The sequence below is a fragment of the Alosa pseudoharengus genome, unplaced genomic scaffold, assembly GCF_046254945.1.
Source record: "Alosa pseudoharengus isolate Yale_2024_CS ecotype anadromous, Long Island Sound unplaced genomic scaffold, YU_APseudo_1.1 YU_APseudo_1.1_scf_16, whole genome shotgun sequence".
NCBI lineage: Eukaryota > Metazoa > Chordata > Actinopteri > Clupeiformes > Clupeidae > Alosa > Alosa pseudoharengus.
The window spans coordinates 38,965,164-38,990,873 of NW_027468630.1; the positions used below are offsets into that span (position 1 = coordinate 38,965,164).

Consider the following 25,710-nt stretch of genomic DNA (forward strand, 5'->3'; position numbering starts at 1 on the left):
ACAATACAGTTTCTGCTTACTTATTGAGTAAATTCTAAAAACATCAACAAAAAGAACCCAGTATTTAAGAAGATGCATTGCTCCTGCAGAGATTACCAGGTAGGTAAATTGAATGTTATTCCATTGCTGTAAGTCGCTTTGGACAAATGTGTCTGCCAAATGAATAAATCTAAATTTAATGTATTACAAAATTCAGCACAAGAAAATAAACACACCACACTTAAATTCCAAAGTAAAAATATTATTTATTTACTTAACACATGATTTCATGTATGTGACAAATAAACCTCCTTGTATCTATACCTACACTGTTACTTATAATCTCACATAATGATAGGGGAGGGCTGGAGAAGTCTGTACCTCTGCTGTATCTCTGTGCAACATGCACATTGTTTATGGTTATTCAGTGTTTTTTGTAAGTTGCCTTTGGCAGTATGTCCATTTTTTTCACGGGTCATGATTTAACACCATCTTCAACACAGCACTATCCTCAATGATCTCTTTTACCCTCTAGAATATTCCAGGAATAAGTCGGCTGGGCACAGCATCTGTGTAACGCTTCCAGTCATGACCATATTTGGCACTACAACGGTGTTCATCTCGCACACAGCGGTGTACCAACAGAATGGTCATGTATACAAAATAGAAGTATGGCAGCAGGTGTGTCCCTCCACAAGCCGCACAGTAGGCTAGGGAACCCATCAAGTCACCAGTGTAGTTGAAGTGGCGAGCCAGACCCCAAAATCCTGAAGTTAGCAGCTTGCTTTTGTGAGTGTTGCCATCAGAGGAGTGGTACTTGCATTCAATGAATGTGGGTTTTTCACCCCAGATAATGCAGTTTCCTTCACTCTGACGGAATAGGTCCTTCTGGTGGTTAGTTGAACGAAAGATGTAGTAACCCACAAGGCCTAGCATAAGAACACCTGAAGCATGAGGTATACTGAGATGGATGGGGTTGTAGACCAGGTAAAGCCCCTGTCAAAAAACAAAATGGGTAAGTTATAGTAACTGCAGGACTGATGCTGAAGTAGTACCACGGGTCCATGAATCCTATGAACATGAGCCAAAGTTACATGATGAATGTGACCAGTATTATGGGAATCACTAGACTCAAAACTGCAACCTCACACACAGTAGTATCTAGTTGCTTCAGCACAGCCATGGTAACTGTAACAACACTTTATGTAATAACTTCACAAAATGTAATGGACTGTCACTTCATTATATAGAATCCACATTTTGTATTGATCTTGGATTGTACTTTGTAAAAAGCAGTCTGAACATATTATGTAATAAATAGGGCTGTGAAATGAATGTGTTCATTTTGAGTAATTAATAACAAAAAATAACTTGTCAAAAACAATTAGAACAGATTAATGACACTTAATGACACCCATGACCCAATTTCTACTCCATTGGTTATATTGAATGGTTTGGATACATTTGTCTATGTTAAGAAAAAACAGGCCATACTTAACCCAACACGCTACCCAGCTCTTGCCACAGACCAAGGTTATCTTTTGCCTCGACTACTGTAATGCCCTCCTAATGGGCCTCCCGACTTGAATGGCGGTACATGGCGGTACTTCTAGTTTTCAATCAACCAATAAGGGCATGTTACCCCGCTGTTCATTGAGCTCCACTGGCTTCCCTTAGCGCCCACATCATATTCAAGTACAAAGTGATTGCTAGGTCTGCTCCTACTTACTTCAAAGCTCTCATAAAGGCTTCCTCCATGGAACGTCGTCTGGCATTGCCAGCCTACACACATGGCAATTCTATTCTCGAGACTATTCTCATTTGTTGTTCCATGTTGGTGGAATGACTTACCAAAAGCTACTATGGGCTCTTACGAAGTCGGCAAAGTATTTTCCTGTTCGTTGACATTGCTGTCAAGCACCTGTTTCAGTTGTACCAAAACGTGTTCTCACCAAAAATCCTTTCCTCCTTATTTTGTGCAGCCACTGCACGTAGGTTGGAGTTTTTAGAAAAAAGGTGGAAGCTAAAATCACATCTATAACGACTTGAAGCCGAGCAGAGTGACACGCAGCACTGCTTCTTAGAACTGCCCAGGGACATTAAGACTCACATATATTGTATTTTTTTACGTTTTGGTACAACTATAAAGCACTCATCTTCAGGTGCTTGTTGACAGCCATGTCAATGAACAGGAAACTGGTTTGCCGACTTCAAGTAGTGCACAGAGCCCATTGCTGTCTCTGTTCAAGTGGCAGACTAGCGCTAAATACTGTAATGAATAAAGAATAATGTGTATGCATACAAATGACGTACCAATAAGGGTAACACTTTATTTTAAGGGGTCCGTGTTCCAGTGTATTTTCATAATGAAGTACAGTGTAACAACCTATGCAACGATATGTAATATCACATACTTATGTATTATACATACATAATGTATTTTTGTGCACCTACAGATCATTAGTACACAGTGCCTGTTACAATACTTTGCCAAAGTGGCCTATAAGTGTCTATGGGGTGAAGTTTGGGACTCTTGACACTCCAACATTAAAGCATAACTCCAGAATGATACAACCTAAGGTCTATTTACGCTAGTTAACAAGTTTTGATTGAGAGCAAAATTACATTAATTGGTGGAGTTTTGAGTAAGACCGTTTTTTTGCATTAACACTGAATGCAGGCATGAAAACGGGTCCGGGGTGAAAAAGGTGAGAAGGGTGCGCGAAGAGGGAAATGGCCGTTTCATAGCAAAACAAAGCGAGTGACATTGTTGCCAATAGCTTCCATGGATGAAGTTGCCTAAGAGTACCCTGTAGACACAGACTATAGCCTACTGATCAGGCCACTGATCGTTTCTTAAAAGACAGCATTACCATGTCAAACACTGCTTTTGTCTCTGAACTTGACAAAACGCACCAGCCCAGTTTAGTTCAACTATTTAGTTATTCACATTAGCCTTTGCTATAGGCCTACTGATAAAGTATGCCTATTTGCTTCACCTTTTGTCGATCTAGATGGCTCAAACTGCACATATTCTTCATCAAATGAACTCGTTATGTCTATATTTCTGTCCAATATTGTTAACTTTAACAACAGCCTATGCTACATTGCTACATCAATCTCAATGTCTTTTTCTGACAGAAGTTGAAAGTTTCAACTAGCCCACCTGTGACATCAATAAGCATCTCTCCTCGCCAGGCGCACATTGATAGCACAGCTGATATCAGACGCATCTATCTGCAGTCACAGACAGGGAGGCTATTCCAGCGCAAACGCTCTGTTCGCGTTGCATCCGCGGCAACAATTAGCTTCCACTGTTTAATAAATGCATAGGGGCTGCATTCACATATTTGTTGCTAGATCAGACAAGTTTTTAATGGGGCTCTGACAATACATCAAGTTCGTGTCTGCGCGTGATTTGTAAACTCAGGAACCCCATACCCCCCCCAAATATGTTCACATCGGATCTGCGCGAACCACGCAAGTCCCCCATTTTGGATTCAAAACGGCGAATTTCGCCGAAAAGGTGAGGAGTTTTCATGCCTGTGAATGGGTTTATGGTTAAAGCTAAGGGGGCCAGCTAGCATGTCAAAAAACAAATGCTATTTTATACCACTGACAATGCTCAAAATATAATCACACTTCTGTAGTAGTGTGGTGAGGGTTCCTACAGACAAAACGTATTGTAAACTTTGAAAATGTATAGAGATGTTATAACAAGACCTGTATCTGAAGGAAGCAAATTGCCTGGCTTTGTGTTCAATCAGCATTCGATCTTGCAGCACTGCGCAGATCTGGCTGAATCTTACAATACAAACATGCCTTACACCAACCAGATCTAAGCTGGAAGAAGTTGAACGTGCCCACTGATTTGACGCTACCGGAACACAAAGCCACGCAATTTGCTTCCTTACTAGGGGTGGCACAGTTCACAAAACCCACGGTTCGGTATGCATCACTTTTTTAGGGTCCTTTCACTTTACTTCAGAAATACCATACTTCAGCATAATGTATTGCTTAATTATGCACCATTAAGGCACCATTAAGGCTACAGTATTAGTATAGCTATATCATGTTTAATCTGCTTAACCTCCAGCAACTTAAACAGTCCTCACCTACAGAAACCTCCTTCTCCATGGCTTGGCAGGGGGGCAGCCATGGCCTACTGGTTAGCACTTCGGACCTGTAACCGGAGGGTTGCCGGTTCGAACCCCGACCAGTAGGAATGGCTGAAGTACCCTTGAGCAAGGCACCTAACCCCTCACTGCTCCCCGAGCGCCGCTGTTGATGCAGGCAGCTCACTGCGCCGGGATTAGTGTGTGCTTCACCTCACCGTGTGTACACTGTGTGCTGTGTGTGTTTCACTAATTCACGGATTGGGATAAATGCAGAGACCAAATTTCCCTCACGGGATCAAAAGAGTATATATACTTAGTCAACAAAACAGACATCATAGCTGGCTATGCCAACCACCTTTCGTTGGAACTCCTTGCTCTGACTGAGACTTGGATCAAACCAGAGTAGGTCACCAAACTAGGCGACTTTATGGACAAACTTGACACTCTGCTATCCTCCATCCCTGAGCATGACTGTCCGCTTCTTGTCCTCGTCGATATTTACATCCACTTAGATGCCCCTGGCTCAGCTGACTTTTTGGCCCTGATCCACTCTTTTGATCTCAAACTGGTTCAAAGCCCACCTACTCACAAAGCTGGCAAAGAGCTTGACTTGATCCTCACTCGGAACTGCAGCACAGACACCCTCATGGTGACGCCTCTCCATCTTTCTGACCACTTCTTTATCCAGTTCAACGTTAGCCTGACAGAACTGCCTCCGGCTCCTCAGCCCATGGTCAGGTTCCGCCGCAACATCCGGAACCTGTCTCCAACCCACTTTTCCTCGGTGGTTGCCTCCAGTCTACCTCCACTCAACACCTTCTCCTCTCTGGAGGTTAATGAGGCCACAGATTCGCTCGAGCTTGTGTCTAGACGAGCTGTGCTCTCTAACCACAAGACCAGCTCGATCAAAACACTCTCATCCATGGCTAAATGATACCCTCCGATCGCAGCGCACCAAACTCAGAGCCGCGGAGAGGAAATGGCACAAATCCAAACTAACTGATGACCTCAAAAACTACCAGACACTCCTAACCTCCTTCTCAGCCAGCTTCACTGCTGCTAAGACTGCTTTCTACAATGACAAAATCAACAGCACTACAGACACTCGAAAACTTTTCTCAACCTTCAAATCGCTACTCAACCCGCAGCTGCCTCCTCCTCCATCCAGCCTTACTGTGGATACCTTTGCCTCATTTGTTACAAACAAAGTGGCGGCAATCAGCAGTCAATTCTCTACATGCCCACACAACGCATCAGACTCAGATACCGCACTCCTACAACCTCCAGGGGCTGCTGGAACATCTTTTTCAGCATTCGCGCCTCTCTCCAAGAGTGAAGTATCTAGACTCCTGACATGTAGCCGTCCTACCACATGCTCGCTGGACCCTATACCTACGAGCCTACTTCAGTCCATCAGCCCGACCATCGCACTAGCTATCACACATGTAATCAATGCCTCGCTAACCTCCGGCACATTTCCAACAGCGTTCAAAATGACCCGGGTAACAACGTTACTTAAGAAAACTTCTCTCAACCCTGGTCAAGTTCAGAACTACCGCCCTGTCTCACTCCTGCCTTTCCTATCCAAAGGCATTGAACGAGCAGTCTCCAAACAGGTCTCTGACTTCCTTTCACAGAACAACCTTCTGGATCCAAATCAATCTGGGTTCAAAAGCGGCCACTCTACCAAAACGGCTCTGCTGTCTGTAACAGAAGCCTTAAAAGAAGCCAGGGCGACCGCTCGGTCATCAGTACTCACTCTGCTTGACTTATCGGCTGCCTTTGACACGGTTAATCACTGCATCCTTCTCTCCATACTCTCTAACATGGGAATCTCTGGTTCTACTCTCTCTTGGTTAGAATCCTACCTCACAGGTCGCTCGTTTAGCGTATCATGGCTTGGTCAGCTATCTGCACCTCACTATCTCACCACAGGGGTCCCCCAGGGCTCAGTGCTGGGCCCCCTTCTCTTTGCTATCTACACTACCTCCTTGGGACAGATCATCCGTTCGCATGGCTTCTCATACCACTGCTATGCAGACGACACACAGCTCTATCTGTCCTTTCCACCTGATGACCCCTCGGTTTCAGCACGGATCTCGGATTGCCTCTCAGACATAGCTACATGAATGAAGGCACACCACCTCCAGCTGAACCTCTCAAAGACTGAACTGCTGGTCCTCCCAGCTAAACCTACCATACACCACGACATCAACATCAAATTTGACTCCCTGTCTGTTTCACCTACCAGGACTGCAAGAAATCTAGGAGTTGTGCTCGACAACCAACTAACCTTCTCAGATCATGTTGCCTCAGTCGCCCGGTCATGCCGTTTCGCACTCTACAACATAAGGAAAATCAGGACTCAAGATGCTACTCAACCTCTGGTTCAGGCAATAGTGATGTCACAACTTGACTACTGCAACGCCCTCCTGACAGGTCTCCCAGCCTGCGCAGTGAAACCCCTTCAGATGATTCAGAACGCGGCGGCGCGCCTGTCTACAACCAACCCAAAAGGGCACATGTTACCCCGCTGCTCAACCAGCTACACTGGCTACCTATGGCGGCCCGCGTCAAATTCAAGGCTCTAACCCTTGTCTACAAAGTAGTCTCCAGTTCTGCTCCCACCTACTTGAATGCCCTCATACAGACATACGCTACCTCCAGACCGCTGCGCTCCTCAGACGAACGATGTCTAGCTCTACCACCGGTACGCTCAGGCCAATCCAAACTTTTCTCATCTGTTGTTCCTCGTTGGTGGAACACACTGCCAGTTCCTACAAGGGCAGGGACATCCCTCTCCATCTTCAAAAAACTCCTGAAGACCCAGCTCTTTAGAGAACATCTCCTCTCATAGCACCACTTACAACAAGTCTTGCTGATACCAGCACCTACCGTCTTGAACTGACACTCAACTGTCAAAAACAGCACTCACTACTGATGCACTTATACCGTTTTTAAATTGTCCTAAAATTGTTGAGAATAGCTTAAAAACTTCATCTGTTACCATGTTATTAGTCGCTTTGGTTAAAAATTCGTCAGCCAAATGTAATGTAATATGTAATCATGCACAAACTGAAAAGAATTTGACTTGACTTCAAGTACATCATTAAGACCAAAGGTGAGATTTTGTGAAGACATTGATGACTTTTGACTATGGCAAAAAAGTAGAATGTGTTATTGCCATCTACAGGAACATTTTAACACACAAAGATTGACTGAAATATTACGGAATATTTTACTTCTACACATAGAGTAGCCTACAGTACCCAAGCCTTGCCAAGCAATTACTAAAAAGGTCAGGAGGGAATCCACAGTACCCACATGATGATTTACCACGCTGAAAATTTACAACTAGGCCATCAGGACCACGGCAGAGGTGACAGACCCCCTGTGCCAAGCCTTCGGTCAGTTAGAAATATTATGAGCCAGTTTTAGTGACACCTCCCATCCCAGAGCAGTTGTCCCAGTCTGTCTACACTGCAACAAGGAGACTCACCCACCATCAGTGGCGTCCCGTAGAGTCATCTGTGACTGAAAACTTCTCTTGAAATGGAGGTGCCAGAAGCCCGCATTGGAGGATGCTACTTCCTTTTTAATCAGGCCTGCAGCAAATTGGATTGGTGGTTCCATTCCGGAACCAACTGGCTACAGACATTTGTTTGTTTTAGTAGGCCTATAGTTAAGCCGAGTTGTTAACTGAGACAGTTAATGGAATAGAATGGGGACATGTGCCACGATTTTGACAAAATAAGATTTAGCTGACAATAACTGGCATTATTTGCGATAAATAAAAGCAAGTAGTGGATGTACATGAAGGCATGAAGTCAGTCAAACTTCAGAATCAGTCAGAATTCCACAGAAAAACTTTTGTAACTTTAGACAGTTATCCAAACCTGTAAAGTATAAAGGAAAGGCAGCCAAACACAGTCCCCCCAGCCAAGGTACCATCCAAAGTGGTCATGGCATATGTCAATGGTCTTCAAGTACCAAGCCTCATTCCAGAAGAAGTCCAACACGTAGATAGCCTGAGAGAGAAGGAGGAAATGACATTTTAATGATTTATTCAGCTATACCTACATTTACATTCCTCTTCCAATTCATGTCTAGACAGTGGATATGAGTGACATGGTAAAAAAAAAACTCAACTTTTTCAGTGTTTCAGTAGACAATTCAAAATTTGATGAGTCAACGTTAACTCTTTCCCTCCTTACACTGACAGACTTTGGAAAGATTTGCAAAGATTTGGAAAAGATTTTTGAAAGACTACAGTCTCAGACCCTCTCATCTAAAGACAAGTAGTAGAGTTTCAAGTCACAGACTATGATTTTGCAATGACTAGGGATCTTGCAGGGTCAGTATTTACAAGACTGCAACTAGATTCCTTTAAATTATTACCCATCGTGCAATAGATAAACAGGAACTGAAATGATAGCCTACTAAACTCAAAGTTGTATTTTCGTGTTTCTGCAGCATTGTTTCATGTGTGACATCCTTAACCACGACAGAGTTGTTCTGTCACGTGGAAGAGCCGACTAAATATGTATAAGAAATTACAAATATTGTAAGAATAACAAATAATCATATAGGCTACAGGTGTCGCCTACTTTGCCCCTTCCTGTTTGGTGTTGGAGAGAGGTCACTATTGGTTTTTATAGTTCATGTCACTATTTGCATGAGTCACGACTAGAAAGACTTTCGATAATATCAAACATGTTTGATATTGTCGTAACGGCAAAACTAGAAAAGGACTGACTCCGACTGACTTAAAACCGCTAAGATTGGCACCTTACACTTAACGATCTAGTTGATGGGAGCGCGCCGCGATTCCAGTACAACTCCCATGATTTCTGTCCGACTTTGGAAATGAAGTCGCCGACTGTGAAAACAGACCAAAATCGTACAATGTAAGGCCGCCATAACCCAAGGTGCTTTTCTAGAAAGTGTAGTTGGCTAAATTCTGTCGCAACTTTGTAGTCCGATCCATCGTTCATAGATTGGGTGTTTCTTGAAAGGGTAGTTCGAACTCTGGTGGTTTGAACTACTGCCCCTGAGCAGTCGCACTTGTGTCATTCCTTGGTAGTTCCGGTTGGTGATTCAATTCAATTCAAGTTTATTTATATAGCACATTTCATATGGCATACACAGACTCAATGCGCTTTTAGAAAAACATTATCAAATAGACATTAAAACACATTGATAGTAAAATAAAATAAAAAAATAAAAAATAAAATGGTAATAAAAAATAAAAGTTTCTGATAAAAGTAATAAAAATGAAAGTCGCCACACCAACTTGGAAAGACCTTAAAGGAACCGTATGTAAGAAATGTATTTCAATTAAATATGATATGTCACTAGACATTAAGAAATCATGTTCATTTCAAATACTTATATCACTGACAACAGTTAGTCCGGCCAGGATATTGCCATTTAATAAGTGAAGTTGCAGCCCTCAACTGATGTTGATGTTGTGTTTTGTCATGTCATGTTGTGTTTTGGCCTGATGCGCCACCCTCTACCTATCTACTAATCACAAAGTCAGTAGTGTTTTGGCATCCGGGTTGGCAACCTCGAGTCAGGGTGGAGGGGGAGAGGTTACACCGCTCTATAGTAATTTGAAAGTGATTGCAGTACCAGTTTTGGCCACAATCTTACATATGGTTCCTTTAAATTTTAACCAAAAGCTGAGGCAAATAAATATGTTTTCAGTCTGTTTTTAAAAGAATTCACTGATTGAGAAGATCTCAGTTCAGAAGGTAGGGAGTGTAGGGGCATAGTGACTAAAAGCACCATGAGCGGAACTAGTATTTATTCTCGGGATTAAGAGGAGACCTTTGCTTGAGGACCGTAGGCATCTGGCTGGAGTATATGCAATTAACATATCAGAGATATATGATGGGGCTAAGCCATTCAATGATTTAAAAACAATAAGAAGTATTTTAAAATCAATTCTTTGTTTTACTGGGAGCCAGTGTAGTGATTTTAGTACTGGCGATATGTGATCATATCTTCTCGTTCCAGTTAGTACTCTGACAGCTGCATTTTGAATTAGCTGGAGTTTGTATAGTGTTTGCTTTGTTAGTCCAGCAAAAAGAGCATTACAGTAGTCTAATCGACTTGAGATGAAAGCATGTACTAATTTTTCTGAGTCATGTTGTGACTTTAGAAATGACTCTAAGGTAGTAAAAGGCAGTCTTTGAGATGCTTGAGATATGCTTCTGGAAGTTGAGTTCAGCATCTAAAGTTACCCCTAGATTTCTGACATCCTCAAGAGAATTTACTGACAGGGAGGTTAACAGAGGATGAAACTTTTGTCTCAGGACCTTAGGGCCGACTAGTAAGATCTCAGTCTTATTTTCGTTGAGTTTTAAAAAGTTGTGGCCCATCCAAGTTTTAATATCCAAGATACATTGGGTAAGATCATTTAAAGGGCTAGGATCATCTGAGGAAATAGAAATGTATAATTGTGTATCATCAGCATATGAGTGATAGGAGATGTTGTACTGCTGAATGATAGACCCAAGTGGAAGCATATATAAATTAAAGAGCAGAGGACCAAGAATTGATCCCTGAGGTACCCCATATAAAATATTAATGCTATTGGAAGAAAAGTTTTCAATAGAGACAGAGAATGTCCTCTCATTTAGATAGGATGCGATCCAATTAAGAACTGCACCTTTAAGACCAACCAAATGTTCAAGACGATGTAAAAGGATAACATGATCAACAGTATCAAACGCTGCACTGAGGTCTAAGAGGACTAGAACTGAAACTTGATGATTGTCTGTGGCGATTTTAGGATCATTAACATCTCTGACGAGAGCTGTTTCTGTGCTGTGGTTCGCCCTAAAATCTGACTGATAGATGTCGAAAAGATTGTTTAGAGACAGAAACCTGAGAAGTTGTTTATATGCAACCTTCTCAAGTATTTTGCCTAAAAATGGTAAGTTTGAGATTGGCCTATAGCTTTCACAGACAGAAGGATCAAGGTTAGTTTTTTTCAGTAGTGGGGTAACAATAGCATGCTTTAGACTGCTGGGGAAGATTCCAGACTGTAGTGAGGTGTTAACAATACCTAGGATGTCAGCAGCCATGCAGCTGAAGACCTTTTTAAAAAGCGTAGTTGGTACGGGGTCAAGAGCAAGGTGATGTTGTCAGTGTTCAGAGGGCCTAAACAAAAATCACAACTGCCTTACCAAAAATCATGAGGTGGTTGTTTGACTGTGGCTAAAGCAGGTGACTTGTCAATTGGACGTTATTGGTTCTAATCCCTTATGCCGGTGAGTTTGCTTTTGTTTCTGACTACATGCAGTGAAATGTGGAAATACTAAATAATGCTGTGGATATTTATTTGAAACTATTATTTTCAACTGATGTAATGTTCCTAATGGTCTCTCGATGTAGAGTAACTATAAATATTTAAGGTCAAAACCTATTGTTGTGTCTCATAGGCACATACTCAAAAGTGAAATGTAGAGATAGGATACGAACTTGTCACGCGCACAGAGTACTGACACACTACAGTTGCGCCACAAGATAGACAATACAAGTTTGTGATAACTTGAAATTTGTCGAGGCTATACACTTTGTACACAGATATTTAACCCACATAATGACAAATATTGGCTGGCTTAAGCAAACTGTTTTATTTGCTTGCTGTAGGTTTAGGTTTTTGCTAATGGCAATGACAATGCCAGCATTAAGCACTTTTAGTTTAAATTAGAAAAATGTCGACACAGACATATGCTGTGGTAAAGAATTTCTAGGGGTTGGGATATTACACATGTTGCCACTGTTTCCACCAATGATATATAGCATCATGAAAAACGTAGTTGGTACTACGGTGTTCGAACGCCGGAAGTAGCGAATTGCGACACAGGTGCGATGCTTTCTGGAAACAGGTGTTTAAGCGCAAGTTGCTTCGTACCATGGTGGTTCAGCAATGCACCGCAGAAGTGTAAAAAAGCAGAAAAATGCAATGTGATATACTGTTTATGCACTGCTTGCCTATACTATAAGATATATAGTAAGTGTAGACAATAGTATACAGTTAACAGTGTTGTGTGGTAACGTAACTACTTTTTCGAGTAAAAAGTAGTGTAACGAGCTACTACTGAAAATTTGGTAACGTAACGTAGTTCCTTTTTCATATCGGCGCAAAGTTACTTTTCCCAGGGACAGGTTTGACAGCGACGCTGTTTTCTCAGCTGCGCACTTGTGCAATAGGCACAGAGCTCCAAATGGCAGCCTACGTGACAGAGGCTGGTAGCATGAAGTGCAATCATAGCTCCACATGATATGTGACAGGCTGGTGGCAATGAAGCAAGACGCAGCCAACGCTAACTTCTGAGGGATGGACATTACTTCGAACTCGTTGAAACTAAGGGGAGGAATGTGAGTGTTAGTTGTAGCCTACACTGTGCCCTGATTTTGTCCACTGCCGTTAACTCAACTGCCATACGATTTGCACTAGCTTTGCACCAAATTTCGGAGGAGCGCCTGTTTAATGAAAGAGTATAAGGCTATAAAATAAGCCCTCATATATTTTGTGCTCACCTATATGCCCAAGATGAATCGAGGCTATGCTATTTGATATTGTTTCATAGGGCTTTAGTGGTGGTTGTTACAAACACGCCAAGTCCACTCCGACAAAGATACGAAAACTGCCAAGACGCTATCTCTGACAAACCAAAACAAACAAAAAGGTTACAAAGCTAGTTCACTTACCTGCTACGTTGTCTAGGGATTCTAAAGTAACTACCTGCTAGCTAGGACCTGGATTGTAACGTTAAACTTGCCCTGCAGTGTATGTGTAAACATGAAGTTGAAAACTAGGTCAGTGTGGATGAACTGTGGGTGCGACTAGGAGGAGGCCAGGAGCGTAGCTTACCATCCGCCGAAGAACGGCGAATAACCCAATCCTTACTCCGAATAACCCAATCCTTACTCCCAGCGAGTGGCCAGCCCAAGCTCCAGGTCCTTCAAGTCAAAGTTCTGTCTTACGACGACGGTAGTCCACAAAAGGAAAATGTCCAAACGAAAATCCTAAAAGGTCTGAGAGGTCATGGGCACGCTGCGTTGCAGACACAGAAACTCACATCATGGGAAACGCGCATCACTTCAATCAGTCACCTGTTTCCCATTTTCAAACCTTGGTGCGTCAACGCTCACTAATCAGCTGACGCTTCCACGGCCTTCTCATATCAGTGTGTAGTTTCCCTGACTGTCCACTACGTAACATGGTGTTGAAGTATAAGCCCAGTGTTTTCTTGTCAAGTGCTCTGTTTGTGGCATTTTTTTTTATAATAAATAGCACAAAATAAATACCTGTTATGTCCTCCATAGTAGAACTTTATGTAGGCCTACACATTTAGGAACAGATATTGGGTTCTGCCCTAAGTCAAGCAACATAAAATAACGTAAAAGTAACGAGTAACGTAAAAAGTTACTTTCCATAGAGGGTAACTAAGTAAAGTAACGGGTTACTTTTGAGTAACGAGTAACGAGCAAACACTACTTTTTAAAAGTAACTTCCCCAACACTGACAGTTAAGAAGGTGGAATGTTTTACAATAATAAAATAACTATATATATAGCATCCACAGACAAGGAGTTTCTTTTGAACCTGCTGGTTCGGATGTGGTGAGACCTGTTACGCTTCCCGGACGGGAGTGGGGTAAACAATCTGTGTGTGGTTGGGGTGAGAATAGTCTTTGATGCTGCGCGTCTTACGCAAGCATTCATTGCCGTGGATGGCTTCGATGGAGGGGAGTGAGGAACGGGTGATGCGTTGGGCAGTTTTCAACACCCTCTAAAGTGCTTTACGGTCGGAGGCAGAGCAGTTGGCATACCATACTGTGACACAGTTGGTGAGGATGCTCTCAATGGTGCAGCGGTAGAAGTTCACCAGGATCTGAGGAGACAGGTGGACCTTCTTTAGTCTCCTCAGGAAGAGGTCAGGGTAGAGGTGTCGAGGGTCCAAGGGAGGTCCTCAGAGATGTGGACATCCAGAAACTTGAAGCTGGTAACACGCTCCATCAGTCCCGTTAATGAGAATGGGGGTGTGTGTGCCAGCTTTTGACTACCTAATGTCCACAATGAGCTCTGGTCTTCTGTCTTCTTGGTGTTAAGAGCCAGGTTGTCGTCAGTACACCATGATGTCAGGTGCTAGACCTCCTCTTTGTAGGCCGTCTCATCGTTGTTGCTTTTGAGACTGTAGTGTCGTCTGCAAACTTGATAAACTTGACTTGGTGTTAGAGCCATATACAGGTTTGCAGCCGTAGGTGAAGAGGGAGTAAAGGAGAGAGCTCAGCACACAGCCCTGTGGTACGCCGGTGTTTAGGGTGAGGGTTGAGGAGATGAGGTTATCTAGCCTAACAGGCTTGCGTTCTGTTGGTTAGGAAGTCCAGAATCCAGTTACAGAGGGAGGTATTGATGCCCAGTTCACTGAGTTTGGTGATCAGTTTGGAGGGTATGATGGTGTTGAATGCTGAACTGAAGTCAATGAACATAGAGATGGCATCCTCCATGCTCCTGTTCTGATGGTAGGGGAATTGGAAGGGGTCCAGTGAGGGTGGTTAGCAGATCTTGAGGTGGGCCAGGACCAGCCTCTCAAAGCACTTCATAATGATGGGGGTGAGTGCAACTGGACGGAAGTCATTAACTCATATGTTTTTCCTTCCCATGCGTTGAGTGCCAAAAATGTAATATTACGTTTTTAGCTTTCTTTTTAAATTACGAAACTAGACACTCTAACACACCTTATATGTGATTTTGGGAACTCTGTGATGAATGGAAATGAAATATATGACGATCGAAAACTCATGAAAACGCACAATCTGGACATTTTATCTGGACATTTTATCATAACTCGGTTGCCGCTTTGGGTCGAATCAGTGACGCATGCACGTCATCTCAAAACCAGGCCATTTTCGTGTGTCTATCACTAGGTAGCAGTCTCGCCAGGTCTCGCTGATCACTTCCCGGAAAGTTTACAGGCAACACTTAACATTTCATGAAAGACGTTATATCTCCATTTCTAGAAAAAAACAGCGATTTTGATGAAAACTAGCCATTGTATGTGTTCATAGCTATAACACAGAATATGCTGTGGCTGTACAAAAATCATCAACAATGGTCTAGATTGCTGGCACTCTAGGACAAAGCTTCCGAAAACAGCTTGGCATTCAATGAGTTAAGGCTCGTTGCAGTGGAGTGTTTTGGCACCGGCAAGATTGAGGTGGTTTTAAAGCATGCAGGGACAGCTGGCTGGGGTAGTGACAAGTTAAATATGTCCAGTCCTTTGGTAGATATTACAAGAACCATTTTGAGAGTTGTTAATGCAAATACAGATGTTTCCATTGATTATTTAAAAAGGGTATGAATAATTTTGGACTTGCCATTTTTCATAAAAATGCAAAAAAAAAAGACAAAAACGATTATTTTTTTGATTCCATGTTTCTACTACATTATCTTACAACCTTTGGGCATGTGGCAGTGTAATTTTCAGTCAGAACAAACATATTGGTCAAGAGAAAATCAACATTACATCAATATTTGCCAGTGGTATGAATAATTGTGTTCTTAACTGAATATCATGCAGGGAGGGGAGAGAAGTCCTAGAGATGCGCTTGGCTGAGCGCACCACTCTCTGCAAGGCGTTGCTGTCTTTCTCAGTGCTGTTGGCATACCACACAGTGATACACTGGGTCAGTATACTCTCTATGAGCCCAGTGTAAAATGTTTTTAAAATCACTGGGGGGAAGATGTGTACTCCCAGATATTTAAAACCACTAACTCTCTCTACCTGTGTTCCATCAATCAAGAGAGGGGTTTAAGTCTGCTGCAGCCTCCTTCTGAAGTCTACAATTAGCTCATCTCAACATTCAGTTGGAGACAGTTTGCCTGACACCAGGCAATCAGCTTTTTCACTTCTTCCAAGAAGGCAGTCTCATCGTTGCCCAGGACTACTGTATCATCAGCAAACATGGGGCCGGCTGCCTTCCTGATGTTAACTCGTTTCAAAGTTTTCCAAACCTCGTCCTCCAAAACGGAGATCGCGTACTCATCTCTGTCTAAGCTGCTCCTCACCACTGCCGACGTTGGTGGTATTGTGGGAATCTTCTCGAAACGCGCATAAAAGGAGTTCAACTCGCCCTCAGAGAAGAGTCAGTGGGAGGCCTATCGGAAGTGATGGATTTGCTGCCGAAGTCGCTGATGGTCTTTAGTCCTTGCCATAAGTGTCGGGGGTCATTCAGTTGGAAGTGAGACTCCATTCAATCTCTGTAATGCAGTTTGGCAGTCTTCACTTCTCAACGGAGAGTGTAGCACGTCACTTTGTAGTCACTCACATCCCCTGACTTGAGCCCTGCGTTATATGCAGCCATGCGAGTATTCACTGCAGTCTGGATCAATTTATCAATCCAAGGTTTCTGATTGGAAAATGTCTTTATGGTGACAGTGTGTGCTGCTTCCTACTATGAAGTTCATTGTTGTCTCCGCGAACTCATTGAAATCAACAGAGCTCTCCCGGAACATGTTCCAGCCAACTGCGTCTAGCTCATCCTGAAGCGCAGCTAGTGATGTGTCAGACCAGCGCTGCACCACCCGACACTTCTGGGGTTCTTGTATGAGCCTTTGTTTACATTCCGGTAAAAGGAATATAGCAGCATGGCCGATTTTCCAAAAGCCGGGTGAGAGATAGCTTTGTAGCCATTCCTAAACTGCGAATAGCAGTGATCCAGTGTGTTTGCACCAATAGTTGGGCAGGAGACATGTTGGGAAAAGTTTGGCATCACCCGTTTAAGGTTAGCTTTGTTAAAGTCTCCAGCCACTATGATGGCAGCATCTGGGTGTTTGTTTATGGAGACATTAAGCACATCATGGAGTTTAGACAGGGCTGTAACTGTATCCGCCTGTGGTGGAATGTAGACAGCTGTGGCAATAACTGCCTTGAACTCCCAAGGAAGGTAGAAGGGCCGGCACATGATTGTGAGATCCTCTAGGTGAGGTGAGCAAGAGCGCGACAGGATGGTGATATTTCTGGGATCACACCACTTGCTATTCACCATGAAGCAGACACCTCCACCCCTGGCTTTACCTGCCTCTGGTGTTTTGTCCGTCCGTAGAATGGAGAAGTTTTCAGATGGAGTTACAGCTTGCTCCGGAACTAAGGTGATGTTGAACATGAGAAGACTCTCAGTGAGTGACCTGTACACCATGGTCAGGGTGTGTTTGCTGGTGTTAAAGTTTTGCAGTTTCCTGAGGAGAGAGAGACGCTGTCTTTTTATAGATGTAGTCTGCATTAAGGTATTTAAAGTTGCTGACCTGTTCCACATCCTTCCCCTTCATGTTGATGGTCATGAAGTTAGGTCCTCTGTTGCCTGCTCCCCTCTTTCCTCCAAAGCACAGTTCCTTGGTCTTGCTGACATTCAGATCAAGGTGACTGCTGTCAAACCAGGTGACAAGTAGCCTGGTGATACCAGACTCTGACTTCGCAGAGAGTCTGGCCTAGCTCTGGCCTAGCCCATTCACTAACAACCAGCGTTTTGTCATACAGAGAAGTTTCTCTGCATCGCACCCTTAGCAAGCAACCAAGCTAAATAAAGGTTGAATTAATGAATAGTAACGGTTGTTTAACTACCTGGAATTGGAGTGTGAAAAACAGAGATGGCTGAAACTGAACATTTGCTTTGCATACACTGTAATAAGAATAGATGATAAGAAGCCTAGGGATAACAGTACAGTGCATGCACTGTAAGAGGCTTGGTAAAGTCCTGGTAAGAGGCCTGGGGGGTATTCCAGAAAGCAGGTTTACTGGCTTAACTGGGTATGCTAACCCAGAGTAAACGGTAAACCTGGGATTTCAGTTACAAAACGATCAGGCTATGTAAGTCACTATGGTAACATTGGCTCTGAACTTAAATGGGTATGTTAACCCAGAGTAAGAGGTAAACCTGGGATTTCAGTTCCAAAATGTTCAAAAATGATCCGGCTATGTAAGTAGCTATGGTAACATAGGCTCTGAACTTAACCTGGTAGGGGGTAGGTTTTTTTCAAGTTATGTTCAATTATGTTCGGTTATTTCAGTGCATGTTCAACCAGGCCGCTATTTTTACACTTGTCACACAATGGCGTTTCATTTTGACAAAGGTCCGATTGACAAAGAAGCACAAAATCATGTTATATTTATCCGTGCAATTCACCGTAAGAGGGTGATAAGACCACATCACATGATATCCTATCCTTTCTTTTCCAAACCAGTTTTTCAAGAGCGCTAGAGTTGAGTTGTACATGGTAAAAATTGTTGCCTCGGATAATGAATAATTCATGAAAAAAAGAGGACCATGAAACAGGTTGATGGCTTTCTGAAGAATTTACGTGAAACATGTTTAGAAGCAAGGTTGATTACCATATTTTAACTATGTATTTGTATTATTTATCTGTATTTATCTATTTATCTGTATTTTAACTATTTATTTAATAATGCATATTTACCTATATTTAGTAATTAATCCATTCTATTCTATTCTTTAAACTTCTTGGTATGAAGAGGTAGGCTACACACTTAGGCTATCCTAATCATCCTCCTCCTCTCAAGCAGTGTTCTGACAGGTGCTGCTGCAGCTGCATGACTATGCATAACATGGCACTTTTCCTGCAACTGCAGCGCAGGCTTAGACATTCCTTGAAGCAACCACAGGAGGTGATCTCCTTACAAGCTTTTAGAGATGATCTCCTTTAGCTTCTTAGAGAGTTCCTTGAATTTCCCCTGGGGATCAATAAAGTATCTATCTATCTATCTATCTATCTATCTATCTGAGATAGTAGCTGTAGCACTAACTGATCATCCACATTTGGATGGCCATGATAAGTGTGTGTTGTGTTTGGGCCAGTCATGCATGAATTGTTTTATTATGCCTATGCACACAAGGGACGCCCGTTGTCGTTTTTTCTCTGGTAAACGTGCGGGTTCTCCTGTTTCCGAGGGGCCGTCAAGGAAGATGGCAAGAGTAGCCAGGGGGCTTGGGGAGTCCTCAGCAGCCTCACTGTTTTCTCCTAGCACAAGGCCTGCAGTTCCCCAACCTGCTCCTCCTACCAGTCCGTGTGAGCTGGAGGAGGAAGATGAGGAGGCCGTTGTGGACATTGAGACTGTTCTCTCGTCTGAGGGAGAGTAGCTACCTTGTGCACAGCCCTGTGCAGCCAGCCCGGCGGGAGGCGAGCTGGCCCGTCTGTTTGAGGAGGTCGTTGGCAGGGCATCCAGGGCTCTTGATATTCCCCTTCCAGAGAAGCCCCTTGCCTCTGTGTCTAGGTTCCACACAGACATGACTGAGCGCCCAGCGGCGGCACTTATTCCCCTAATACCAGACTTTAGTGACTTGGTCTGTCGCCAGTTTTCCTCTCCAACTACTTTTCGTAGGTGGTCTGGCCAGGCTAAGGTGCTTTCCAACATGCACGGTGAAGGGCTGATTGGTTGTGGCTCGCTCCCCCCAGTGGATCAAGCTTTGGAGCCCCTCTTCTCCTCTCCCAACTCCCTCTTTGGTGGTCCCTCCTGCCTCAGTGCCAATGGCAGGACTATGCTGGGTAAGTTGCATAGGCCCATAGCGATGCAAGCCCACCTGGCGAACACAGCGCCCATTCTGTCCCTGTATATTCGACACCTCTCTGGTTTCTTGCAAAGCAGTGCCGGTGATGCCACTCTTTTGAGAGAGCTCCAGTCAGCCTCTGTGTGCCTCGCTGTGGTGTCTAAGGAGTAGGCAGTGGCATCGGGCCGCTCCTTGGCTAAGTTCTGGGTAGCTAGACGCAATCTCTGGCTGTCTCAATCTCAGCTCCAGCAGGCAGACAGAGCGTCTTTTGAGAGTGCCGGTGGAGTCCATGTTCGGCCCAAAGGCAACCACCCTGTTACAGCAGGCGTGTGACAGCTGCCACTGTGCAGAAGAGGTGTCAGGGTCTCTTGGCAGGCGTGCCAGGGGCACTAGGCGCCCTAGGGCATTCACGCCTCAGCCAACACCTACCTTGGGGCATCCGTCTTGGGGGCCGACTGATCTCAGGCAGCGGCTTGAGGCATCCCAGGGTCGGGGTAGCCACCCACAAGCTGGCCGGGGGGGCCAGCGCGTTAGTGGCCGTGGCCCCACCAGGCGCCCTCGTCGTTCCTTACAATCTCCGGGCCAGCCAGCCTCGCCTCTCAGCTTGATGCAGGAATGCTTGGCTGGCCTTAGGAGTGGATCCATGGGTGTTCTCCACCATGACCCATGGGTACCGCCTGCAGTTCAGGACCAGACCCCGTGTGATGAGGGCACCTATGGTTACCTTGGTGAGCAGTGCCATGCACGCTCAGACCTTATGTGCAGAGCTGTCCACCCTCCTGGACAAGAGGGTGATCAGGGAAAGTCAGGAGTTCAGACCCCCAAGCGGGGTTCTTCTCCTGTTTTTCTTGTACCCAAGCGCACAGGGGACCTTCGTCCTATTTTAGACCTCAGGGGTCTCAGCGTGCACCTCCGGTCCCTGAGGTGCAGGTTCATCACAGTTCTGAGGGTGCGACAGGCCATCAATGCAGGGTACTGGTTTGCTACCATCGACCTGCAGGATGCTTATTTTCAGATACCCATCTGGCCGGGGCATTGGCGGTTCCAGGTGCATGGATGCAGTTCTTGCACCCATGAGGCAGCGGGGGCTCAGGATATTAAACTATCTAGACGACTGGCTCATCTGTGCAACCTCAGAAGTGCAAAGCCGCCTACACGTGGCCTTGCTGTTGAAGCACATTCAGGACTTGGGCTTGCGCCCCAATCCCAAGAAAAGCAGGCTCCAGCCTTCCCAGGTCACCACCTTCATGGGCATGGTTCTGGACTCCAGGAGGGCATCTGTGACTCTCTCACCGGCGAGACAGCAGTCTTTCGCCGCATGTCTCAGTTGCTTCACGTTGCACGCCCAGGTGGAGTGGAAACTCTGCCTTCGCCTCTTGGGCCTTATGGTGGCAATGGTGCAGGTAGTCCCCCTTGCCCTCCTTCACATGCGCCCAGTCCAGAGGTGCCTGTTGAGCCTAGGCCTGTGCCCCCAAGGGCCCTCCCAGGCCAAGGTGACTGTTTCCTGCAGGCTTCACAGGGCCCTACACTGGTGGAGAGATCCCGCCAACACCGAGAGGGGGAGTGCCATGGTACTGGTGATTCGTCGCCGGGTCGTATTTACAGACGCATTGAAGTAGGCTGGGGCGCGGTTCTCGATGGTCAGGGCATCAATGGTCTCTGGACGGAGCCTTGGCTATCCCTACAAATCAATGTCCTGGATCTGACGGCCGCTCTCCTCGCCTCCGGCACTTTCTATCGTGGCTAAGAGGCCAACATGTGATAGTGAGGACCGACAGCACGGTGACTGCGGCCTACATCAACAGACAGGGGGGCTTGGGGTCTCCAGGGGCCTCATGTATAAAGCTTGTGTACGCACAAAAATGCTGCGTACGCCACTTCTCACGCTCACGTCCAGATGTACGAAGACTGACTTGAACGTGAGAATGTGCGGTCCTCCATGCAAACTTCATGTCCGATCGTACGCACATTTCCAATGTGTATCGTCAGTTGGCGACACTTAGAGGCAATGCAGCGCAACAACATTAGTTGATCGCGAGTCTAGGCCTTTATTTGCACAGTATAGTGTGAAACATGGGTTATTAAAAATGATAACACTTCGAAAGTAGGCCTATGTTTCTATATAAATGGACATGCAACATGCTCAAATTCTACTAAGTTATGCACCAACCTATCTATAATGACAACTGTAGACTTATTAGAGGATACAAATTAAAAGGGAATGTAAAACCTATTGCCTACACATATTGATAGAATAGATAGGCTGATTAATAAGCACGGATATAAGCTATATTTTCTATAGTGTGATTGACTGCATAGGATACTTTGACTTTCCTCGAGTAAGCATTCGCATTATTGTTGTCACACTTGTGTGCAAATATAGGGATATGATCTAGAAATCGTAATGTTGTGGCGATGTGGCCTGGATCAACTTTGTTTATTCCACCTCGAGTGCGCGATGCGTGGTAGCCTGCTTGGACACGATTGATTTAATGTTTTATTAATTAATGCAGTTGCGTTGTAATGGTTCATATGCATCAAACCCAGTTATGCGAACCCTGTCACCTACTTGCAGACTGACCAATAATTCTGCCAGGGTCTCTGACCCTATAGCTAGCCACTGCTACGCTTTGCCACTACTGTTTTTTTTTTTTTAATTAATTACAGATGATAAAGTCGTAAGATTCTTGCCATTTCGTCGGATAAACACTTCTACCTCGCATTCGCTGGAGATAGCCTAAACTTTTTTTTTTATTATTAATTTGATGATTTCAATTATTAAACTTTGGAGCAGGTTCGAGTATGAATGGATCCATAAATGAGTTTTCATTGTTATTAATATTGCGCGATAGGCCATTTTGTCTTCGAGGAGGTCTGCGCTCTCGAGTGGCCTTCTAGTTAGCATATTAAAATGAGTGTGATTGAGGGAGGAGAGAGGGTGGAGTGTAATGCTTGTGCATGTACGCTTAATTTCACGTTAATTGGGATGTACAAAGAAAGGCTGCGTGGAATGCTGCGTACGCACAGTTTCATACATCAGGATTTTTTTGTGCGTACGCTACTTTTCAGGTTTGCACGTACGCAATGTTTTAGTATGAAATCCACGCAAGTCTTTGTACATGAGGCCCCAGGTCTTTGCAGCCTGGCGACAGACCTGTGGCTCTCTCAGAGCAGTTCATGTGCCGGGGGCCTTGAATGCTGCGGCTGACATCTTGTCAAGAGGGGGCCCACATCCCGGAGAGTGGAGGCTCTAATTAGCTTCTTCCTATTCACAAAGGCTAACTAGCTAATGTTTTTTTTTAGTTTCTTATAATATATTAATTATTCAGTTAGCTTATACATAATCCTCACATAACAATCTTCACATGCTATTACAGATGTATTACATGGTCCTAAACAAATTGTTATTATATTATATTATAGTTTACCTGTTACTGCTGAGCATCATGTGAGGGGAATGACATAATTCACAAGCGCGCATATTTCATTAGTAGGAAAATCTAGTAGTAAGTAGTAGCAGTTTTAAACATAGACCTTTAGCTTAAGAGTTTCAAGCATTTTCTTCAAATACTAAATAAATAGTTAAAATACAGATAAATAATATAGATAGTTAAAATATGGTAATCAACCTTGCTTCTAAACATGTTTCAAGTAAATTCTTCAGAAAGCCATCAACCTGTTTCATGGTCCTCTTTTTTTCATGAATTATTCATTATCCGAGGCAACAATTTTAACCATGTACATTCATTTCAAGCATTTTCTTTAGTCTTGATCTTAAATCTGAGCATGGCATTGAATTCCCTATGTGTGAAAACCTATCAAAGCACATTACATTCAGGTTTTTACCTTGTACAGTCCAAAAGACAAGTGATTAATTAGATTTTGACCTGGCAGTGGTGCCCATATTGGATTTCTCCATTTTGAGGCATTATGGGACATTTTTGTAAGCCTGGCATACAGAAGATTTGAATTCAGCACCCTTCAAAACCCCCAAAAATGTTGTATGCCAAAAATTAACATGATTTGCCTTTAAATAAGCACATTTTCCAAAATCCTGCCTAGTCTAATACTGTTATCTAATTAAAATCCTGCGTGTTTCTTTGCCTGCACCTTACACCGAAATATTTGTGTAGTGTAAAATACCCTTATTTATTTTTCAATATTTTCTTGGGAGAACTTACCTGGAGCACATTGACTAGGATCATGGAGTTTGTGACATAACCATACAACTCCTTTTGCTTAGCAGCATAAGACAGGTTGATGAGAGTCCAAGCAATTATCCCAGGTCGACCATTAAAGAAGAGCTTGAAGTCAAACCATTTCCCAATTCGAGGGTTAAATTCAATTCCCATCATGTAATCATAGAATATGTTTCCAGAAAATTTGCTGCAGAAAAGATAGATATCATGTCAGTTTGAGTTAATCAAAGCACAGAATGTATTTTCAAATATTAATTGAATTAAAATCTATAATTACATATTCATAAATCATGCAACCTATTAGGATACCTAGCCCTTTCTATTCATTTTGTCTTTTCTTCCCCTCTATTTTCAATATTAAATGTGGCAAACTTAACTAAAAATGGAATTGAATAAAAACAAAAGACAAAAATAGTTTGGTCGTAATTGAATTAAGTTACTTTTAAGGACTACATCCTTAAAAGTAACTTAATTCAATTATGACCAAACTATTTTTATGTTTAATGTACATTGGTGCTGATTAGTCTGATGTTTTGATGCAATTTGATTTGTTACTTCCAGTGTAACAGGCTATAGTTTTTGGATTACAGTACAGTAATTCCAATGTAACATAGGCTACAGTTAATGGATTTATGCAAGGTGCTATTGTTTGAGGGTGAGCAGCACAATTGAACCGATTAAGTTTTCCCTTACTAAGGTGTCACACAAGAAACATCTCAGGATGGGTAAAAGTGCACAGCTGTGCAAGACTGTTGCAACTTTATTGTTGCAAAACATATTAATGGAACTGGATGCAGAAATAATTCCGAACTTCATCGTCATCCAACCAGGCACAGGAGCTCCTTGCAAGATTTCTGAGTCAGAAAAGAAGCCCAAGAGCCAGGGACCACTCAGAAAGAGCTCCAAAAAGACTTGGAACAAGAACAGTTGTTACAGAGAAAACAATGGGCAATGCACTCCACCGCCATAATGTACGCTCACCCCCCAAAACTCCACTACTATTGAAGAAAAGCCTATTCTAACTCGTTTAAACTAGTTTGTGAAGTCTGGCTAGTCTGGCTTGATGAAATTCATTCTGGACTCTCTATCCGACCACATAAAGACCTCGGATACTTCGGTTTGGCATTAGGGACCCTCTACTCACTACCACGTAAGTGTAATGTTGTTTGGAACTGTAGAAGAGGTATAAAAATAGCGTTTTGTAGCGGCGAAATGACATGCCCGCATCACGTCCAGGCTAAATAGCTTTGACTAAAAACGGTAACATCGAACTTTCTCAAAACACATCCGAATGACATGATTTGGGTGTCAACTCAACGTATGTACTCCCAATCATCCGTAAATTGATTGCTAATGGCCTACAAGCTGATCTGGGGTGCGTTTCCCGTACAACTACGGAGGTTAGCTTTTTACTAACAGGATGCATCGTTCAACTAACCAACATGTAAGTTACGACTGTTTCCCAAAACTGTCGTACTTACATAGTACTGTAAGTTTGGACCATGATAGTTTCCAAACTTCAGTAGTCTGGACTAAAGTGGTTAATGACGTTTAGTAGCACGTGAACGGGCACCTGCACATAGTTCTGTGGCGCATTGCGTTTAAGGCCGGCAGATGACAGCCGCCGTGGCACAGCAGTTACCAGTCCCCTGTCCAAGAGTTCGAATCTGGGTTAAGATTTTGACAACAATATTGACATCGTTGTTTACCTAAGTTTATCTTTTGTGCAGATCATATTATCAAAATCAGAATCAGCCTTCTTGGCTTGGTTTGCGTAAACTAACAAGGATCCTCCCCCCCCATGAAAATAAAAGGCTACATATTCTCAGCT

The 25,710-nt window shown here is 43.6% G+C and overlaps 1 protein-coding gene across 2 annotated transcripts in view; it reads right to left on the minus strand.

The window, feature by feature from the left end:
- Positions 1–225: 225 nt before the first annotated feature.
- Positions 226–25,710, minus strand: part of dhcr7 (7-dehydrocholesterol reductase) — a 57,948-nt gene continuing 32,463 nt past the window's right edge. For both annotated transcript variants that reach the window (XM_076287960.1, XM_076287959.1), the window contains exons 6-8: positions 23,862–24,066; positions 7,994–8,125; positions 226–975 (exon numbers count right to left, since the gene is read on the minus strand). In XM_076287960.1, the coding sequence (XP_076144075.1) occupies positions 511–975; positions 7,994–8,125; positions 23,862–24,066 (802 nt within the window). In that variant the 3' untranslated portion in view covers positions 226–510. The remainder of the gene's footprint in view (positions 976–7,993; positions 8,126–23,861; positions 24,067–25,710) is intronic.